Source organism: Panthera pardus, unplaced genomic scaffold (assembly GCF_024362965.1).
Source record: "Panthera pardus isolate Hobbes unplaced genomic scaffold, ASM2436296v1 HiC_scaffold_12, whole genome shotgun sequence".
In the NCBI taxonomy this organism is placed as follows: Eukaryota; Metazoa; Chordata; class Mammalia; order Carnivora; family Felidae; genus Panthera; species Panthera pardus.
The window spans coordinates 33,971,855-33,994,462 of record NW_026526677.1 but is presented as its reverse complement, the minus strand read 5'-3'; the positions used below and the strand labels follow the sequence as shown (position 1 = coordinate 33,994,462).

Genomic DNA, 22,608 nt, shown 5'->3' with positions numbered 1-22,608 from the left:
GAACCTTGATCTTCATACCCACCCATCTATCCCCGCCCCGCCCCCCCCCCCACACACACACACTACTTTTCTTATTTTGAACCCATAATTCCAATTAATTCTTTTGCTGAGTTCACTCTTGTGAACCTGGGATGCAGAGGAATGGATATTCAGAATATTCAACACCCCTTCATGGCACTCATCAGTGCTGGGCACTGCCCAGAAGGACTCTCACAGGAAAGCAAGACCAGGCTCATCAGACTTATCCCTGGAGAATGCCTCTTCCTCAAACCTGGTTACCCACTGCCTGGGATTGAACATCATCTTTAAGTTCCACATACCGGCTGGATAGCTCTGTAGGTGGTGATAGTGTCACATTTGATGGGACACACTGGTCTGTTGATAAAGGCAAGGGCCATGTCTTGGAGTCTGGTGCAGGGTAGATAAAGGCCCCAATGGCCACCCAAAATGACAAGGTGATTCCAGTCAGAAGGCCACCCAGTGCACCCTTGATGAAGGGAAAGAAAACGTTAGTGAGAGATTTGACAAAGCTGTTGAAAGAAAAAAGAGATGAGGAGTCCATGCCTCAGAGATTCTTACTGACCACCCTAAGTCTTGGCCACATGTGCTGGAAACAGCACACCCAAACTGCTTTTCTTCCAACTCCCACAATGCAGTCTTATTTAGGAGTAACTTGTTCCTTAAATGAAAACACAGGGGAATGCTTTAATGGTTACGATTTTTAGATTTCTAGCAGGAACTTTTTTTTCCCTCCGTTTAGCTTCTTCTTACCATTTAATCCGTCAAGAGACATACAACATGATGACTATAGTTAACATCCCTGTCTGGTATATATAGAAATTGTTAAGAGAGTACATCCTAAGAATTCTCATCACAAGGAAAAAAATATTTTTTTTGTCCATATGAGATGATGCTAAACTCAATGTAATTATTTCACAAATATGTAAGTCAATTCACTATTCTGTACTTCTTATATTTATACAGTGCCATATATCAATTATATTTCAAAACTTGTGGAAAAGCCTATTAAGACCTCAGTTCCTGGTAGAAGAATTTCAGAAGCCTGGGAAAACCTCAGAAAATGGAGACAATGTCATTTTTCATTGACAGCCACTATAAGCTATTATATAGAAATTCTTTCTCCCATATCTCTTTCCAAGTGATTCTAGCAGAGTCCCTGACTCACAAGCTTGGAGCTTTTTGTTTGGGTCTAAATATTAGCAAGCATATTTACTAGCCTTGTCATTTAAGGGTTATGCTTCTTGATAGATAAACAGTGAAAATCAATGAGTGATAGAGTCATTTCTCCTATAAAGGAGAAAGAGCAGTCTAGCAGTGATCAGCGCCACTAGAAAATAAAATCTGAATCCTCCCAGCCTCCATTAGATAGTTGAGCCTTCTATGTGAGAGAGAATAAGTTGGTAGTTTCTCTGTTTATTCAGGGAAAGACTTTTTGATAACAGGACCAGAATGTTTTCTTCATTATTGTTTAGGGAAACTAAAGCAATGTGTGTGACTTGAATACTTATGCCTTGGTCTAGACCAGAAGTCTACAAAGTTCTATTACAAATAGCCAGTTAGTAAATATTTTAGACTTTGTGGGCCATCCAATGTCTGTCACAACTACTCAGTTTCTGCCCGATAGTACAAAAACGGACATACACATTATGTAAACAAAAGGGAGTGGTTATAACCGATAAAATTATTTTTGGGCACTGAAATGTGAATTTCATATATTTATGGGTCATGAAATTTTTTTCTTCTTTTAATTTTTTCCAATAATTTAAAAATATGAAAACCATTTTAAGCTTGCAGGCCATACCAAAATCTGGACGCTGGTTAGATTTGGCTTGAGGGATGTAGTTTGCTGACCCCTGGCCTAACAGTGAAGAGTGAATGGATTTCAACAAGAAGTTCAACCCTCAGAGATTTGTGGTAGCTGTCTAGAAAGCCATGCTGAAAGGGTCCTGGGGCTTCATCCCTATTTTGTGGAGAGAGCTATGATTGATTAGTAGGATCAGCTATGGCCAATGATGGGGGGAGGTGACCCAAATTTGTAACATTTACCTCCCTCTACCTAGAGCAAGGTGGTTTTCTGGGCTAAATGGAAGAACCACAGTTCACTAACATAGATAACAAGTTAATGTGTAGAATGACTAAGATATTCTGTAGCTCATTATTAGTTTTTTCATGGTCATATTGCCTTCCCTCATACTATCTCTCCAAAACATACCTATCCTTGTCAACCTCAATATCAGAAAAGTAAATTAAAACAAATAAGACTGTAAGGGAAACACTACAAATTCCCAAATGCTCCCTGCCTATCCATGCTGTTTGCCTATGTCCATAAGATTTATCTAGAATAGAGGCCAAGAAGGGTCAGATAGCTACAGTCACCTAATTAGACATATCATGTGACTCAGGCTTCACTGAGCACCCTAAAGTATATTTAAAAGTATGCAGAGTCAGGTTTTTTGTAGTCTAAGGTCTCTAAAAAATATATGCATATAAGTGTATGAATGGCAACAAGTGAAAAGATAATTTTGCTACATTGAGAAAATTATGATTTTTAAACTGTGTTAAAGAGTATTATATTATTTTTTCAAATAAATGTTCATTTTGATGTATATTTATAAAGTGATCCAACCAACATTTACTTAATATACAATTAGCTTGTAAACCAGCAAAACCAAGAACATCTAGCTATCAGATACACCAGGTTTGTTTACTCTCTTCTTAAATTTGTTAATTAAGTTAGTTAAATTTGTTATAATTCTAAGTAAAATGGAGGAAAAAAAAGAAATTTACAAAGCTTTCTTTTTAGGTTTTCAAAGTTGTCTTTAACCTAAATTATTCCCAAATTCAATATATCTTTTAAATTTCATTATATGCACCCTGAATTTAGGGAGAACATTTCAAACCCTAGAGTCAACTTTGATGTCATGACATCCAGTACTTCATGTGCTCCTTTTACTTTCCTTGTTTTCAGCTTCTTAAAAGGCTTCACTGAAGTCAGAGAAAGGAGGGCTTGGTTTCTGTTTAGTTCCACCATGGAAAAAAAGCCACCATTTTTTTTTTCCCAGCCCAGAGAGATGGCCTTTCCAAAGAGAAGTGAGAAAAGAGAGAAGTTGTCTGGGCTTCATGAAGTTTTAGCTGGGAATCATGGAGAGACATGCAGGAGCCTTACCTTCCAGTTCACAAAAGGGAACAGGATTCCCAGAGAGAACAGACCCAGCATTGGTCCCCCGCACATGCCATGGATGCTGAGGGCAGCCTGTGGAGCAAGACAGATCTCAAAAACTTGCCCACTCCCCTGAATCCACGGCCACCTGGGATCACTCTCTCTCTCAGACCCAGGATAAAATTTAACCCTAGTCCTGCTGGTACCACTCATTACTTGCATGCTTTCTGGAAGTCATTTCTCCCTTCTGGGCTCAATGATAAGCATTGTATAAAATAATAAAAATACATACATTTGTGTGTGTGTGTGTGTGTGTGTGTGTGTGTATACATACACACAGGTAATTTGGATTTGATAGAAGTAGTTTTCCCTTAAGGTGGTCTCACTGATTTGTATACATTTTCTATCTTGTCAAAAAAAAAAACAATTTTCTTTTTATAATGTACCAAATAAATGTATCTATACCTTATGTTTCATGCCTTACACAACTGATCACCTATTCTAATCTTGTTTTAACAATTCTATCATTTTGATAATAATACATTACCCCACTCCCACCATCCCACCCAGATGTTGAACATTAAGTTGGGACATGGTGGGGAGGCCAATGGACATTCCATAGCTCCGTATCTCATATCCCATTTTTAAGGGCTCCATTTTCTTTGGAGATTGAGGGAGTTTGACAAATGCATTTCCATATGTCTTAGACTCTAAGTTATTGAGCCCACTGACTTGGCAAGGGGCTTTCATTAAACTAATCTGCTATTGGCCTGTAGCTTTGTGCCATGGTCTTCCAAGAGTCTTGGACATACACGCATTGATCTGCATGCAAGTGAACAAGCATGGGAGAGTGCCAGCATGTGTGAACATGTGTACGTACATGCACACATACACACACACACACACACACACACACAGCTATCCTGCAGTGCAGCCTCTTTCTTTTTCTTTCTTTTTTTTTAATGTTTATTTATTTTTGAGAGACAGAGCACAAGCAGGAGAGGGGCAGAGAGAGAGGGAGACACAGAATCTGAAGCAGGCTCCAGGCTCTGAGCTGTCAGCACAGAGCCCAATACGGGACTCGAACTCACAAACCGTGAGATCATGACCTGAGTCGAAGTCGGACGCTTAACTGACTGAGCCACGCAGGCATTCCTTTTTCTTTTTCTTTCAATGCATCTGTAGGGCTCTTAGGTCAACAGCTGAGATTAAGATGCTCTATAAAGATACTATGTGTATCTTAATGTTTGTCAGGCACCGCCTATGTATCAGGTAGTTAAGATGACACTCCAGAATAATGACTTCATTTCATCTTCACAATTACCCTGTTCAGTAGATATCACTAACTGAATTTTATAGATGAGAAAACTGCACTGACAGAAAACATATTAAAGATATAATTTCATTTAGCAAATGGGAGAGGTAAGATTTAAGAGATTTAAGCTAGCTTTTTTGGCCATAAAACCCACCTTTTCTCTCCTAAAGGCAGTCTACAGAAAAAAAAAATGTCAAGAACACAGACTCTCATAATGGCTCATTTTGTTTAAGGGAAAAAATGTTCCTGAAAGATTCCATCACTAATAGTCAGAATATTTGGATTCTAACTTTGATCCTGCCTCTCATAACTCTAATTTGTGAATGTTCTGTTATTAATTCAGATGCATTCTATTTCGGAGTGTCTTTTTTGTGAAAGATAGATAGAACCAAGAGGCCATCAAATCCCCTCCAGCTGTAATGTGAATTCTTTTCTCTAGAAAGATGAGGTGCAATGCATTGTTATATTTGTTTTTCCAGTTTAATTTTTTATGAAGTCAATGCCACAGATAGATCTTTGACAAGATAGAGGCAGAGAAGATTAAAGCCGATATTCTTCCCCAAAGTCAATACTTAATTTAATATTCTTGACGTTTCCTTTGCTGATTGATAACATGAATTCATAATTGCCCTGACTGGTGAATTTGGAAGATAATTTACTAGCTATTAAATAAGAGAATCAATAAGTTAGGAAAGGTGTTTATCCCTTCTAGTGGAGGAAAATACATTAACAATCTCATAAAGTCATCAGCCAATATGCTTCTGTATAAAAAGTTCGTCACATGATAAAAAGAAAAAAAAAATCCAAGAGTTTCTGGCTTTTGAAGATATGCATTTCTATAACCTACAGTACTAAACTAATCTTAATTTTTATCTTTGTTTTTGTTGTTGTTCTTAAGCGGGTTCAATTGGGGGAAGACTTAAATCTCACCCAATAGCTTTCTCCTCAGTGGGCAAATCTCACATAAATTGCTCCTGCAAACTGGGGGTGATGAATAAAAGGATGTGCTTTGGGCTGGGGGTTGCCTTACTGTGCCTTAGCTTTCTCATTTCAAGTGGGAATCCATGCCTGCTTCCTGGGTTTTCCTGTGAGCATTCAACGTGTAATCTGAGAAAGGTCAGAATCATGACTAAGCACTCTACAGCACATAATGGGTACCCCCCAAATGCTATCTACTATTATTTTTTCCTTTCTCTTTTTCTTAAGTTTTAATTTTAATTCCACTTAGTTAACATACAGTGTTATATTAGTTTCAAGTGGTATCCACCATTATTATTACCTCCTTTAATTGTTGTTACCTACCCTGTTAGTGAGCTCTCTGGCTCCTGAGGCATGTCATTTGTTGGACTGTTTGGAGACCTACGAGGCACTTTCTTAAGTGGAGATAAGAACCTGCTTGGAACTCATTACAGCCCTTAGGAGAACTAGATGAGAGTCATTAAGATAGAAGCATAACGGATAGAACGGCCTTTCTGAAAGTGAGCTCTGCAAATCACTAGTTAACATGTGATCTTTGCTGCTTTTACCTGCCCCCTCCCCCTGTTTCTGCCACCACCACCACCCCCTGTACCCTCTGCCTCCCTATATATGGTCTATGGTCACATTTTAAAGAAAACCTGGGGGTACCTGGCTGGCTTGGAAGAATGTTCAACTCTTGAGCTCAAGGTCATGAGTCTGAGCCTCCTGTTGGGTGTAGAGATTATTTTAAAAAAACTTTAAAAAATAGGTTTCTTGGGGCGCCTGGGTGGCTCAGTCAGTTAAGTGTCCGACTTCAGCTCAGGTCACGATCTCGCGGTCCGTGGGTTCGAGCCCCGCGTCGGGCTCTGGGCTGATGGCTCAGAGCCTGGAGCCTGCTTCCAATTCTGTGTCTCCCCCTCTCTCTGACCCTCCCCCGTTCATGCTCTGTCTCTGTCTCAAAAGTAAACATTAAAAAAAAAAAATTAAAAAAAAATAGGTTTCTTTATTTTAGGACTTCCTGGGGTGTTCAATGTTCTAATGTGGCTGTGGATTTCTGAGAGGGGCACGGAGTGTGCAGCATTTCCCAAATGTCCTTGACATTGGAAATTTGCTTTCTTAGAGCATTTCACAGAATGAAGGTCTCCAGAACACACTTTATAACGTCCTAAGTAAAAGGGCCTTTGCTGAAGAAGATTCAGGCTGCCCACTCCTAGCACCATCCACAAACACACACCATGAGTATCGCATGGCTTTGTGAACACGAATTGAACCTGCCTTTATCCCTTATGTCTGTGAAACTTGGGCTTCAATCTTCCCATGTGTAAAACCTGAATAGGAATGTTGTCCCATTATGTTCAATCTAGAAAAGCTGTTTGGAAAATTAAATAGGGGAACTATAGTTGACTTTCTGCACCGTCAAATCAGACGTATTTAGAGAAATGAGAGGGACACCCTATGAACAATATCTCTCCTAGGAAACAAGAGATCAGAGTTTGCATTTCTTGCCAACCAGCCTCTCCTCAACTGTGTGAACTGTGGGGCATACATTTTAAACAATCAAGAAAGTGGGCCAAGCATATCCATCTAAATAACGACAAGCAGATGAGAGCATCATTTACAATCATCCCTGCTTTATCGTAAGCTCTGTTTTAGACCAGTCTTGTAGGTCTTTGTGTATTCTAGAGCCCTTCCTACCTCAATTGGAAATAAGATTAAAATACAAACGTTTCTGAAAAAGAACAATTTAGTGATTGAAATTCTTGCTAAATTCAACATGATGATACTTCCTTAATAGTAAATAATGTTTGGGTAAAAGGGAGAAAGCAGTGGGGCACAAGGCCTCAGAGCTGACTTCTACATGTGGTCCCTATGAATGCATGGAAGTAAACTGATAAGAGATGCTGCTGATGTCACTAAACCTACCAGTGCTGCTGTGTGAATGAGCAAATAACAAAGTGCTCCAAAAACTAGGAAGAGGTTATCAAGCATCTGTGATAAAACAGTAAGTACCTAGCTTACCAGAGGGGATACCGGGTTTCCAATCCTACAGCTTCTTATGTAGACAACTGAGCTATTGTATCCCTCAATCTCCCTGACTTACTCCCTGGAGCTCAAAATAGAAAGAAAGGATTCTTCATAAGTAGTCATTAGAAGGATCAAGTCAGATGCACAGCTCTGCAAACTAAGATGTGTTCTGTAAAAATCAGTGATTGCTATTCACGCACCCTTATTCATTTCTTTGCTGAAGCAACATTTATTGAAAAGCTATGCTGTTCCAAGATAGTACAAAGGATGTTGAAATTATGCAAAGATGGGGTCCCCAGGTGGCTTAGTCGGTTAAGTGCCCGACTCTTGACTTTGGCTCAGGTCATGAGCTCATGGTCATGGGATCGAGCCTTGAGTCAGGCTCCACACTAGGCATGGAGCCTGCCTAGGATTCTTTCTCTCCCTCTCTCTCTCTCTGCCCCACTCCTGCTCATGCTCTCTTTCTTTCAAAATAAATAAATAAACAGTAAAAAAAGAAATTACGCAAAAATACAAGGGGGATATAGAGGGCTGAAGTAGAATCTGAAGATGGGCTTTTCTACTGTTGCTTCCAAGGTGGCTGATTTGCAGAGGGAAGAGGGGTGGCTCAGGAGACTTGGACCATAAACCTCGCTCAGACACTGACTAGCTGTGAAAACCTGAGCAGGATATTTTCACTCTTTTCTGTAATTATCTACAAAATGAAGATGCTGAAACATATTGTCCTCGGGACTCCTTACCTTCTTTTTATGGAAAGGGGAATTGGATGTACGAGAGGCAGTTCACCCTAGATAATAGATAGAGGTGGGCTCATGGGCCAGCTCCCCACTCCTTACTTATGTGCCTCTGGGACAATCACTTCTTCTCTATTTCTTAGTTTCTTCATCTGTAAAGTTAGTATATTAATCATACCACCCTGAGGGAAGTGATAAAGGTTAAATGTGGTAAAACATTTGGGATTGTGTACCTAGAACGTAGGAAGTGCTCCATTTATAGCAGTTATTATTATTATTATTGTGATGATAATTATCATTACTGCTTTTATTTCAGGATCATACATGCTCAGATCTGGATTTTAAAAGGGCAGTGTACCATAATTGACTTCCATTGCTAGCTTTTAAAAGTTTCCCCTTCTGAAAGCAATTTTGGTTGAAATTTTACATGCATATTTCATTCGGAACTGGTATCAGAGTCTCAGCATATGGCACTTGGAGGAATAAGCAAAGCCTTAGCACAGAAAGTGGGCAAAAGTTGCTAGGAAATCAAAGGTGTCTTTTCTTGTTTTCATTACCTGCACAACACCTCCCATGAGAGAGGCAGCCACGGCCATGGAGGTACACATCACACCAAACAAGAGACCTGAAAGAAAGAAAACCCGTGACCATCATCCAAAGTGGCTTTGAGGAATTTCTTGAGCTCCTGCCCAGGACTGTCTCTGAGGGAAGCCATTTTGGAAGGGAACTCGGTGAGAACTGTCCTTGCCACTCAGCCATCACAAGCCCCAAGAGGGTAAGGGGGGAGACTTTGTTCCCAGTCAGGCAAAATGAGCTGGAATCTGGCCTCAAGGTGTTTTCTCTCCAGGATTCAGGAAGAAAGTTACCATGTGGATGCAACATGAAAATGCGGAAGAAATTCCGGTTTGACCACTCATCAAAAATCAGCTGAAGAAATCACTAACCTTTCTGGGATTCAGAGAGCTCTTCATTTTTAAGATGGCTAAAGTATCTATACATTTTACCTCACAGCGTTTGCAAATCTGGAATGTTTTTTCTAATGTTTTCCTTTAGTGCTTTATTCATGTCATCCTTATGGCCCTTTGTATATTGCATAATGATTATTTGTTTACATATCTACATGGGAGACCTACCAGGGCCATCAGAGTACCTCGCCTTTGAAGCATCTCATGCAGGGCCTCAGTACCAGGGGAGCTTGAGGGGTGAAGCAGCATATGGGTCTTACTAATCTTTTTAAGATGATGAGTTCTTTTAACCACCTTTTAAAAAACAACTGTTTTTATGCATCTTTGTTTAAAGATCTTCTTAAAATTACATTCAATTCCCATTATAACCCTTAAACTAAATAAGGGAGGGATAAAGAGACAAAGAGTTGGAGATATAGGCCCAGCCACAGTGACAGAAACGGACAGAAAATGATTTTGTTTATTCTGTTTGAAATGATCTCTCAGCTAAATATCTAGCTCAGTTCCCAACATGATTATTAATTCACTTTTATGGAGTACTGACCATATGTCAGGCACTTTACCAGTGCCAGTGCTATAAAGTCAGAATGTGATTCCTGCCCCAAAGATCTCACATTCTAGGAATGTGAGGAAGGGACTACACATAAATAATGCATCCAATAGTGTAGTGCCTGGTACATCGAAAGTACCATGAATTTATTATTATTATTATTATTATTATTATTGTTATTTTATTTCAGGTTTAGTACATGATATACATGATATTTAATATCAGGAACTCACTCTTAAAATGAAATCAGTCTAACAACTTTCAATGCAATCTTTTCCAACTTCTCAATAAGATAGAAAAATAAGGAAGCTCACAACTACACCAGAAACCAAGTTTGATCAATAAAAACATTTTGGAATTCTAAAATTATTCTCATTATCTTTAAAGGTGATAGACTGGACTGCAAAAAATTTAAGTTTTACTGTAAAATTGAATTTATATAATTACATAATAATTTTATAATAAAATATAAGGAGTGAAGCACAGTTACAGAATTAAAATCATTATTGTTAAGAAATTTGCTTTGTGGAGAGGAAAAGAACAAAATTACAAAAATACAAGAAAAAGTAAAGTATATGGAAAACAAAAAATCCAAATTAGAAGAACATTTAAGAATAAGTAGATAAAAACAATCGATACTTTCAGACACTTACTAGAAAACCCATTAGAATTTTAAGAACCAACAAGAGTTGGATAAATGACCAGATACAAAACAAAATAAATGAAAAGTTGAAGGTGTTCCACATTCATAATGAACAGTTTAGAAGATACTATGGAAAAAGCATCCCGTTCATAATATCAATGAAAGAAGAAAAGAAGAAAAAGGGAAATGAGAAGAAGTGAGAGGAAGAGAAAAGCTGAAGGAGGAAGACATAAGTGTAATTAACATACAGGGTAGAAAATATGATACCATTATAGAAAAATACTATTGCTAGGTAGAAAGCTTACAAAGATGTCAATTCTTCCCCCAAATATTTTCAGATGTAATGCAATCCCATTGGGATAGAGGTGCAGCTCCATGATGTGCAATAAAGTATTTTAAAGTTAATATGAAGAATATATAAACATATATTACCTAAAGTTTGTTTTGGTAGAAAAAAAAAGGAAAGTTACAATTGAAAAATTTTTAAATTTTAAACTAAAAGAAAAGTGACAGGAGTTGCTCTAGCAGATATTTTAAGTAAAACACTATAAAGCTAGAGTATAAGACAAGATGGTATTGTCCTACAACTGGTAAATAACTTAATGAAAAGAAGTATATGATATTCTTAAACAAATCCTTATAGATGAAAGAGTCTTATATTGTATATTATCATCACTGAAATATTAACAACCAGTGAATAATACTAGATTAATGATGCTGAGAAAATTGGCTGTATAAGAAAAAAAATTTAGATCCTCATCATAAATCAAATAATTTGAATACATTTAATATGAAATACAAAATTATTGACAGTCTAGAGAAAAATAAGGAAATATTTAAGTATGTTTTTAATGGGAGCAAATTTGTAAGCATAAAGAAATGGATAAAATAGTAAAAGAAATGTTACATATATTTTAAAAACTATGTAATATAATTTCTGTACATCAAACATGTATTTAAAAAAATCTGAAGGACATTTTTCAATATACAAAGGTAGCATTTCCTTTATACATGAAGAGATTTTACAGACAAAATTTCTAGTATCTCATCAACAAACAGAAAGCATAAATAATTTTTTCACAGAAATACAAATGGTTATTTATGATCTGACAAATGTTCAAATTCACTATAAATCAAAAAATATAAACTAAAGCAAAAATGTGATGTTATTTTGCCCATGAAGTTGGCCAATTTTTGAAAATACTGATATCAAGTGCATAGAAAAATATGTCATTACTCACTGCTGCCACACATAAATATTAATTGGACCATGCTGGAAACATTTTTCATAATATATATCAAGAACTTCAGTGAATTTGTATTATTTGATTTGGTAATTTTCTATTGTATGTCTTTATTAAGGAAAAAATTATGTATGCCATTATAGATTAATGTATATGGGTAACATCACAATGTTACCAAAAATGAAAAAAGATTTTAAAAGGTAACAACATAAAAATAAAAAAGTAAGCCATTTTGCAGACTATTAAGAAAACATTAAAAAACCATGTTTTCAAATAATGCATACATGACACAAGAAAATGCTCACTATAGCATCCTAGAAAAAACAACAAAGAGCAAAAGTAGCTATAATTTTATTCAAAAAGTGCATATATTTTCTCCAATTACCTATATTTTCTATAATACTTGAATAATAATATAATTTGTTTATACCTAAGAAGAAATGTTTTGCAAAACTATAATTCAGTATGGTAAGTGCTACAGTGAGCGTAAACATAATATGCAATGTGTGATTAAGCAAAGAGCAACTATTCCTAGAAGTGAGCTTACCAGGAGTTTGGTAATAAAAAATTCTTTAGAAAAGAATTTGGCATAATGTATAAACTTGTCAAATCACCATGTGGTACACCTGAAACTAATGCAATATTGTGTGTCAACTATACTAAAAAAATTAAAATAAGTAAGTAAATGACAATTATAAATAATAAAAAAGAAAAAAAAGGAAAGAATTTGACTTTATTAGACCATGTGGTTGGCTACAGTGAGCAGAATGTCTTCCCATGTAGAGGGACGGATATGATCAATACAAGGCATAATCGGGAGATGTTGAAGTGACAAATCTAGCGTGTAGGGGGAGTACAGAAGAGTGTCGAATATAAGGTTGGTGAAAGGTAAGCTAGCTGGTAATTCTCTCCCGTTACCCTCCTGGTATCTTTGGAAGTGTGAATTCATACGTGAAATTCCTCATACATCTCCGTGTGCCTTTGTGCCTGTAATGAGTGCTGAATAGCATGTGCAGGATTTTGACATGCACCACATGTACATTTCATGACATGGAGTAGAAGATCCACCGGCTGTACCTACATAAGCCTTTACTGATCCACGTGCTCAGCTTGTCGGAGAGACGGGGAAAACAACTCTTGACAAAATCCTCAAAGGTCACTGTTGCTAAGGCATTGATGCTTGCAGCCACAGTGCTACAGGGAGAGAAAAGCAAGAACACAGTCCAGGCTAAATAAAGCTGACCAGCCTGCCCCCTCTTTCATAGCAAATAGACAAGACAGGGCTCTAGAAACAAAAAACAGATGCAGACATGTCCTTATCCTGGGATTTCAGGGGAACAACGTGGCCTGCCTACTTGCTCTTCAAAACTGTTTCTGTGCTTAGTGCTCTCTGATTTCTTCTTCTAATGCCTACTAATGCCCCTGAACAAGACATTAAATGAGTTAGCAGGCGGTAATAGAGGTTGTGCATGAGTATGTATGTGTGTGTGTGTGTTTGGTTGGACTTGAGGCAGGAAATACTGACTGTCTTAATCCAGGAATAAGTACAATTTGCCATTCATTAATCATTCACTCATACCATTTATGCATCCATTTATGCATCTCTCCATTCTACATATTAGGCATATGGTGGCGAACCAGAAAAGCATACACCTTATACTCGGTGAAATAGACATTCGATAACCAATTACACAATTGGTCCCAGTTGGTATGAAGGAAAATACCAACATGCTATGAAACTATGCCTTGCAGAGTCCTAAAGTGATATGAAGTTAGGGAACTCTTTCCTTAGGAAATGATGATTAAGATAGGCACTGAAAGGACCCATGCAAATTGGGGAAAAGATGTTCCAGAGCAAAGGGAAAATTACATTTAAATACCTCTAGATGGAAGACTTGTTGCATTCAACAACCTGAAGCCACCAGATTGAGTAGAATGCAATTTGTAAGGGAGAGAGGAGCAAAGGATAAGATGGGAAATGGGCAAAGACTAAAACCACATAAAGAATCTTATATTCCCTCTGATTTTCCACCTAGAGTCCACTCTTAGGACCGTAAAACTCACTTTGATGACAGGGGACCTGGAAATTTGGGTTTTCTTTGCAGAATAGCATGAAAGCTTATTTAATTCCTCATATGGAACAACATCCTCCTTAAGGTTTTAGCAGAAGTAATCTCTCCATAGCATCCACTGCCAACTGTGTCCCTTTCTTAGAATTTTTGGTCTTGAGACCAAAAGAGCCAACCATTCTCTTATGGGGGAATTACCTTTTGACAAATATATGTTTTCCACTCTGGAAAGACCCAGCCTTAGAGTAAGAAGGAAAGATAAATAAGGAAAGCTCTTTAGAGAGGGGCAAAATAAAAGCTGCAGTGTCACCCCTCCATGTGTTTGACTCTCTAGTGCTCATTTTTCCTGTCCTAAGTTTCCCTGAGATCTCAATCTCAACACCACAGAATAATATCACTTTGTGTTCTTGATGCAAAAATCCTAAAAATAATATTAGTAAAAACAATTCAGTAGTACACTAAATTAGAATTACACACCAAAGCAAGTTAAAGTCATTATATAAATTCAAGGATGTTGCTGTTTTGGAAATCTGTCAACATATTAATATGCCAAAAGTTAAAAAAAAAAGCCACTTCAAAAATGCCAATAATTTACTAATATTTAATATCTCTGATAAAAAAATTTCCTAAAAGAATAAATACATGCATTTTGTTCTTTTTTATAATTTATTAACTTAAAATGAATATTCTTAAACGTTAATAATATCTCTCAAATTAAAACGTGATATCACATTTAATGGTAAAATCCAAGAGCCATTTCCTTTAAAGTCATAACAAAAATAAGAATTTCTGCTAATCTCAATTATTACCATTGTTCTCAATGCCCAAGTATATGAGAGTGAACATAGAAGTGTAACTTATTAAAAAAAGAAAAACTCAAAAGTATTTGCAAATATTATGATTTCTGTACATTCAAATCCCAAAGAATTAACTGAAAATAATCAGGGGAAAAAATCTACATATCAAGGGAAATTCTGTAAAAAGAAAAACATTGTGAATAACAGACATTAAATCATATCTTAAAGCATAGTGGTTAAAATTATCAGTGTTTGCATCATTATAGATAAATAGACCAAAGAACTATAAAGAAAATCCAGAAAAAGTCCCAAATATATAGAAGAATGTAGGATATAATAAAAATAGCATTTAAAGTCACTGATGGAAAGACAGCTTATTTACCAAAAAGTAATGGGACAACTGGCTACTATCTTAGAAGGAAAATAAGTGTCGAGCTCCACTTCAGTTTTTATACCACACATATAGTCTAGATGATTTGAAGGTTTGTTATTTAATAAGACTATAAATATACTAGAATGGTGTCTGGATAGTTAGTTATAATGATAGAATGGAAAAGCCTTTCTGAGAATAATATTAATCCAGAAACCATGATGTAAAAGAATTGGTCAATATAAATTAGAATCTCCATATACTCAGAAATAAAGCAAATATACAAACAACAAATGAAAAAACATGAGATATATGCCAAGAGGCTATTTTTCTTGTATATAAAGAGGAAAACTTTAAAAAACTAACAAAGAACATAAACTGGCATGTTACAGAAAAAGAAATACAAATGGCCAATGAAAGTAGGGAAATGTAGCCAATCCCACTTATGGTCAACCAAATTCATATCCTAATTAGTTACCATTTTTCACCTATTTGTTTGGCAAGTTGAAAAGTTTGATAGCATCCAATATTGGTGGTAGTGTGAGAAAAGAGATGCTCTAGTATTTTCTTTTTAGAATATAAATTGTTGAGAATTTTTGCAGCTGAATTTAGCAATGTCCATGAGAAGTTTAAACTATTAAGTATTTGGACACAGTATTTCTACTTCTTGGAATGTAGCCTACATATAACCTTGCACAATTTCACAAAGATATACGTTGTAATACCTTATGGATTGTTTGTGTTCCCTCACAACTCATATGCTGAAGTCTAACCCCCAAGGTGATAGTATTTGGAGCTGGAGCCTTTAGGAACGATGAAGTCATGTCAGTGGAGCTCTTATAAATGGACTTAGTGACTTTACAAAAGAGATCCAAGAGAGCTCCCTTAACCCTTCTACCGTGTAAGGACAACAAGAAAATGGTCATAAATGAGCCATGAATTGAGCCCTTACCAGACACAAAATCTCCCAGGGCCTTGATCTTAGACTTCCTAGCCTTGGGAACTGCAAGAAATTGTTGTTGTTGTTTTTTTTATAAACCACCTAGTGTATGATATTCTGTTATAGCAGTCTGAGCAGACTAAGACAGATTTGTTAGATATGTCTTACATTAAAGGATTGGTCAAATAAATCACAGATTTTAAAAAAGAGTAGGGTACATCTACTGATGTGGAAATATTTCTAAATTATATTACCTCAAATGAAACCATATATACAATATGATCCTTTTTTTCATTCACTAAAAGGTATATATGTTCCCAAAAGCAAAGAAATTTTCAGGTTCATTGACAAGAAATTAACAGCGGTTAACTCTGTGGGTTGAGACAAAGGATTTGAGGAATAATATATAAAACTTTGACTTTGATCTTCTGCTATTGTTTGAATTTTGACTCTGACCATTTTACTCTCTTAAAATTGGCCTTTGACAAAACTTATCAATGATTATCTGCAACTGAGCTCCAGGAAGGGAAGTGAGGCTTTTCCAACCAGCTGAGTTCATAGAGTCAAAGGTCTGGCATAAAGGAAGGTAATGATACTACATTGATCTCAACACTGTTACCTCGACCCTTCAAGTTACCATCATCTCTCAACTGTGTCAAAGCAAATGCCTGTTACTGGTTCCCCACTTTCGCCACTCTTGCTTTATCACAGTCCCTGGCCCTGACAGAAGCCTGAGGCTTTAATTGTATGGCATTGCTCACTCTCTAGCTTCAAACCTTCTGAGAAAATTAGTAACGGGAAACTTCACTAAAATGAGGTCAGGAAGTTTCAGCAGGAGATCTCATGCCCTACCACTTGTGGTCAATTGCAGATCCATGAGGAAGACAGGGACTTGACCTTGCACTTGGATACTACTCTCTATTCCAGCTTGAGGAAGAGAAGCTTTCCCCTCAGCAACCACTCAGCCAATGAAAAGCTGCCACACTTTGAACTCCCAGTTCAAATGGTCTTTTAGTTCATAACAGCCTTCCCAACTTAGTCCTTTTCTCCTTAAAATAAAGCATACCTCTCCTTTGTTCCCCAGACGTGCATAAAGCTTTGCCACTGCTTATTTGTCCTGGATTATAATTCTCTTTTATTTCCCAATAAGCCCCAATAAGCACATCTTTAGCTGGTAAGATAATTGTCGGTTTTTATTTTTAATGCTCCAAGCTACTTCATAAAGTTTTCTGAGTAAAGTTCTATACATTGTGTGAAGTAAAGCATTCAGCAAGCCAGCTGACACACAGTAAGTACTCAGTAAGTACTGGTGATTACTACCACCATCACCCTTGTCATCTCACGCCCTTGCCATCACCACTGTCATTATCATCAGCATCATCAGAGCAGGGTGTTGTCAAAATACTAACCTCAGAGTTCCGCTGAAGGCACAAGCCACAAAGAGTCCAGGCAGTCCTGGCATTGTGAAAAATATCTCCATGACAAAGTACGGCATCAGCTTTGGAGGTAAAACAAGATAGAATTAGTGGTCTTATCAGCAGAGTCTGAAATGTGAGAATGTCTATTTTTAGCAAAAGAAGGTGGGGAAAAAAAGACAAAAAATAAATAAAAATAATACAGGAGTTTGCATAGACTACATGCTTGCAGTTGAGGTTATAATCAATCCAATTTCAGGGGACCTGAGGTCCAGCTCCAGCTGTAGGGAAGGAGGAAGGGTGGGAAGGGGCAGTGGATACTAGGAAAAAGGGTTGGATCAACTTTAGAAAGTTCAGGAACTTGTTTTGTTTTTCTTATGTTTGCAATGTATGCCATTCCCTTATCTGTTTACCCTTAATGTTAGCAGTTAAACCCTAACAACAAATGCTTAAAACAGGTCTTCAGAGAATGTAGGTATTATGGTTCCACTCTGTAGCCAGATTTGTGAGAGGGGGACCCCCCCCCCCCGCAGGACAGAGGGGACAGTGAAAAATACAGAGGGGAGAGAGGTGATCGTTCCTCCTGAGCATATCCTCCATAAATGGAGGGTTTTTTTTAATGTTTATATATTTATTTGAAGAGAGAGAGAGAGAGAGAGAATGAGCAGGGGAGGGGCAGAGAGAGAGAGAGAGAGAGAGAGAGAGAGAATACCAAGCAGACTCCAGACTCGACACAGAGCCCAAGCCCAACTTGGGGCTTGATCTCACTACTGCAAGATCATGGCCTGAGCCAAAATCTAGAGTTGGATGTTCAACCGAGCCACCAAGGTGCCCCATATAAATTTGAAAGCACATTTAATGTAGTACATTGGGTTGATGGTGTTCAAGCTATGGTGAGAACACATGCGCAGAAGCATTATAGAAACAAGGGTCATATTGTTCAATCTGAGAATAAAGCATCTTTAATGAACCTTGAGACATATAGAAAAAAAGAATTTAAAGGCCACATGGATAACCAAAGCTATGGGTTCAAGCCTAACCTCCATGCTCCTCAGCCTTGTCGTGGCCCCTGGCCTTGTCTTCAAGGACAAGGTGAGATACCTTTTTACATGTCACTCCCCACTATTAGAACCTGGTGTGTATATCACCCAATAGGAAAGGAAAGAAATCAACTCTCTGGGGCTTAGGAAGTGCCTTGAGATCCAGGTGGAAAAAGAGAAAGAACCCATATTACTCATTGATGGCCAGAAGCACACTGATTTCAGCCATTCCCTCTGGACCCAAGGGAACACATACCTGGTCTGGTGCTGAGATAATGCCAGAAGTCCAAGGGTCACAGTCTTTGAAGTGGGAGTACATGATTAAGCCAGAGAAGACAGCACATACCAGAATGATCCAGAGACCCAACAAGTTAAAATACAAGGCTCTAGAGAAGAACACATAGATCTATCAGTAGCCTCTATGCCATATTACAGGATGATGAAGACATCACCAAAAATTCAAGGTGAAAATTTTGGTGGCTTTTTGCTGTAAAATAAAATTCCACAGCTTTCAAGAACCATTACATTTTACACTTTTGCAATTTTTTTTTTGTTTGGGAATGTTACATTTTTAGAATGATTACAAAAATTGAATGAGGACTTTTGATGGCTTTTCTCTTGAAATAAGTTTTTCTGCATAGTCTCAATGTGTGGTATAAGATCTTGGATGAAATTTCATATACCGATCACTCATATTATGTAACTGCCAGTGACTTTCACCCCACTCAATTCATAAAACTGTCAAAAAGTAAACTTACATTTTAACATCTTTACTTCTAGGAGGATAATGAGATAAATGTAGAAGAAGACACATTTTGGAAATATTCACTATATTCATTCACCATCCGAATGAAATTTAAAGTTGATTTTTTTTTTTCTTTTTAGAGAGAATAGAAAGTATACAAAGGCTAGGTCATTTTCCCCATATTCTGGGGAGCGTTTCTTTATATTGTACAACACACAGGTATGCTTGATTCCAGTTTGAGTGCCTTGACAATATGCTATAGCTATATTGTAGCCATTATTGATTTCTGAAAGTCAAATTATTACTAATTTTCTTTATCTTGAAAGTGGACTGGACTTATATAAACAATCTCATTCTGGAGAGAGTCTCAAAGGGCCAGGAGAGCAACAGTGGGAAATTTCTTGGATCCAGTCATTGTTCAAAGGGAATCAGATACATCCACATTTAAATATAAGGAGGGGTGCCTGGGTGGCTCAGTCGGCTGAGCCTCTGACTTCGGCTTAGGTCATGATCTGATGGTTTGTTGAGTTCGAGCCCCGCATCGGGCTCTGTGCTGATGGCTTAATCCTGGAGCCTGCTTCTGATTCCGTGTCTCCCTCTCTCTCTGCCCCTTACCCACTCGCATTCTGTGTCTGTCTGTTTCAAAAATAAACATTAAAAAATTTTTGTAATTAAAAAAAATAAATATAAGGACACACACTAATTTCAAAGTCTCTTAACACCCATAATGTATAGGTATACCTAGCTTTCATAAAACGCTTAAGTCAAACTACTCATTTATGAAACAAATATGGTTAAATAATTATCTTGTTTGGAAGTTTCTATTTTATACTATTTACATTAGAAAAGGGACTTATCCCAGAAGTTACTTCCTTGAGAGTACTCTAACAATGCTTGGTGTTGAGTTACAAGTTTGTTTGCTTGTGTTTAGAGGGGTTGAGTTAAAGACCGCTGTTTGGGAATAGAAGTGACACATGAGGTGGCCAATCCCTATTAACTGCACTTTTATATTCTTGCTTTCCTCCCTTCCAGACAACTGGATTCAAGCCTTTATTTAGGCCACCTCGAGAGAGGCCTCTCTGACCTTCTTTATTTGAAACAGTCACTTTCAGCTGTCTTATCTGTTTCCATTCCTTATACTATTTTACATCTTTACAGCATTTATGATAATCTGAAAGTATATAATATATTTATTTGCTTATTATTGTTTTCTCCCATCCAAACAAACACAGTACTATAGAATAGTGCTGGCACATAGCATACATGAAATTATTTTTATTTGGGGTAGTGAATAATTGAAAGAATTAATTAATTAATGGTAGAAATTGAGTACAATACAATTGTACTCTTTACATCATTTATTTTTAAAAAATAACATTGATCCCAGAGTCAGAAAACTTTATCCTTAATAGCCATCTGACCTTAGACAAGTTATATAACACCTTGAGGCGGTTAAATCATCTGTAAAACGAGTGTTAACACATCTGCTTTATTTCTATCATAGGACTAGTATAAGGATTTAATGAGTTACACTTTGTTAAAATAAATGTAGGCTATATAGCTATATAGAGAACATTCACACATTATCCAAAACAATTTTAAAGCTTCACCAGTCAACTGTGGGAAATGAGAAACCAATGGTGAGACTGTATTAAATATTAAAGCCCTGTGTTGTGAATTTGTTTTTTATTAGAAACGGACTGTGATTCCTTAAAAGCTAATTTTCCTACTTGTAACTTAAGCGGCTCCACTGATTCATTCAAAACATATTTATCAGGCATCTCCATGTACGAGGTTGTTCTAGATACTGGGGCATAGCAGTGAACAACACAGAACCCACCCCCATGGAGATTACATTCTGGGATTAGAGACAGGTGATGATCACCGAAATGAAAGAAATGAGTAAGATGCTTTTAGATGTGATAAAGATATGAGGAAAACAAACTAAGGCAGTAGGAATAGAACAAAAGTGACTCGTGTGTGTGTGTGCATGTGTGTGTGCGTGTGTGATTATCTTAGTCAGGAGATGGGATGGAGACGGGAAGGAACCTGAGAAGCTGCACCAGCCCCTACTACCCTCATAGCACTATTTAAGATCAGTAGTTTTGAAAGATAAACTGGAGTCTAGAGGAGGGGAAGTCAGTTTCCAAGGAGCACATCTAAAATGACACGGTGGGTGATACTATTTCTAGGCGCCAGGAAAATCGATTGGGTTTAAGATCAATCAAATCATCCTTAGTGAGTAATCAGCATTCCTGGTCATGAAATTATATCATAAACAAATGCCTGGTTTTAACCCATGGACACATTCAGTATGAACATTCTGGATCTATTTTCACCTACAAATGTTTCAGGATGTATTTTCCCAACTAGAAGAGCTTTTCTTAAACTCTGATGGAATGTTTTAATGGCTCCAGGCTCTCAGATAATTGAACAGAAGCAGAGCATTTAATCAACAGTCTGCAGGGCCTCCTAGGTGAGAGCCGATGGGCAGCTGGCTCTGCGTGGCCTCCAGCCGAATCCGTGGTGAACCTCAGCCTTCCATTGTGTGACAAACAAGAGGCCTCACCACATCCTCACTGCAGCCTTCCTTCCAGCTGCATGCACTTCAACTGTCCTGACCATTTGGACTGACTTTTCATTCCTGAACTGTATGAACTTAGTCAATTTGGAATCTCTCAGGGAAGTGTTTTCTAAAGAGAATTTTTATTTTTTCACCTTTCCTTATTCTCACAAAATTCGTATCATAGCAGGGTGGCTGGGTGGCTCAGTCAGATGAACATCTGACTCGATTTCGGCTCAGGTCATGATCTCAAGGTTCGTGAGATCGAGCCCAGCATCAGGGAGCCTGTTTGGAATTCTCTCTCTTCCTCTCTCTCTGCTCCTCTTCTACTCTCTCTCTCAAAATAAATAAATAAACTTTAAAAAATTCCATCATAGCTCTGGTTCTTCCACAGAAGTGGGGATGGGTGGAACCAGGAGTTGCAATCCTAAATGCTTAAGAAATCATGTACATTTTTTCTCCATGCGTATCTCTCTTTTTCTGACAGTTTTCATACCCATTAAATATTCATGCAACAAATTCCAGACGCCAGGCAACTATTGTAAATGTAATTGTATTGACTTTTGTTTGATTTCAACTCACTAAATGAGGCTTAAAGATATGCAAATACAAACACATACTTGGGAGTGTGTGTGTATATGTATATGTCTGTGCCTACACATATACACTTATCCTCCTTTGTATACAGACACACACAAATATGTGTATTTCTACATAAATATGTGTTTCCAGGTATGCGTTTATACATACACACATGTAAGCATGGCCTTCTTGAAGCATAACTTTTCAAATAAGCGATAAATATTTAATAAGCACAAAATATTACTCTTGACCTTGTGGGAAAAAACTTATGAAAAAGATACATTTCCTTATTTTCAGGTACTATCGTAGTAATAGGGAGAAATTAGCGTGTTCACAAGAAAAAATAATGTAACACAAACATAAGATTAAAAAAATCTAGATGTAACAGAGAATTATTATTTATTTCACCATAAGATCCTTCCCTGTAGAGATACAGTCAACTTCATTTTATTTATTTTATTTTTTTATTATAT

General features: G+C 37.2%; 1 protein-coding gene across 1 annotated transcript in view; it reads right to left on the bottom strand.

Annotated features, from left to right (window-relative positions):
* Positions 1–22,608, bottom strand: part of SLC5A12 (solute carrier family 5 member 12) — a 47,984-nt gene that overhangs the window by 6,317 nt on the left and 19,059 nt on the right. Inside the window, exons 7-12 of the mRNA XM_019456564.2 lie at positions 18,502–18,631; positions 17,200–17,288; positions 12,696–12,808; positions 8,770–8,837; positions 3,188–3,274; positions 321–487 (exon numbers count right to left, since the gene is read on the bottom strand). Coding sequence (XP_019312109.2) covers positions 321–487; positions 3,188–3,274; positions 8,770–8,837; positions 12,696–12,808; positions 17,200–17,288; positions 18,502–18,631 — 654 coding nt within the window. The remainder of the gene's footprint in view (positions 1–320; positions 488–3,187; positions 3,275–8,769; positions 8,838–12,695; positions 12,809–17,199; positions 17,289–18,501; positions 18,632–22,608) is intronic.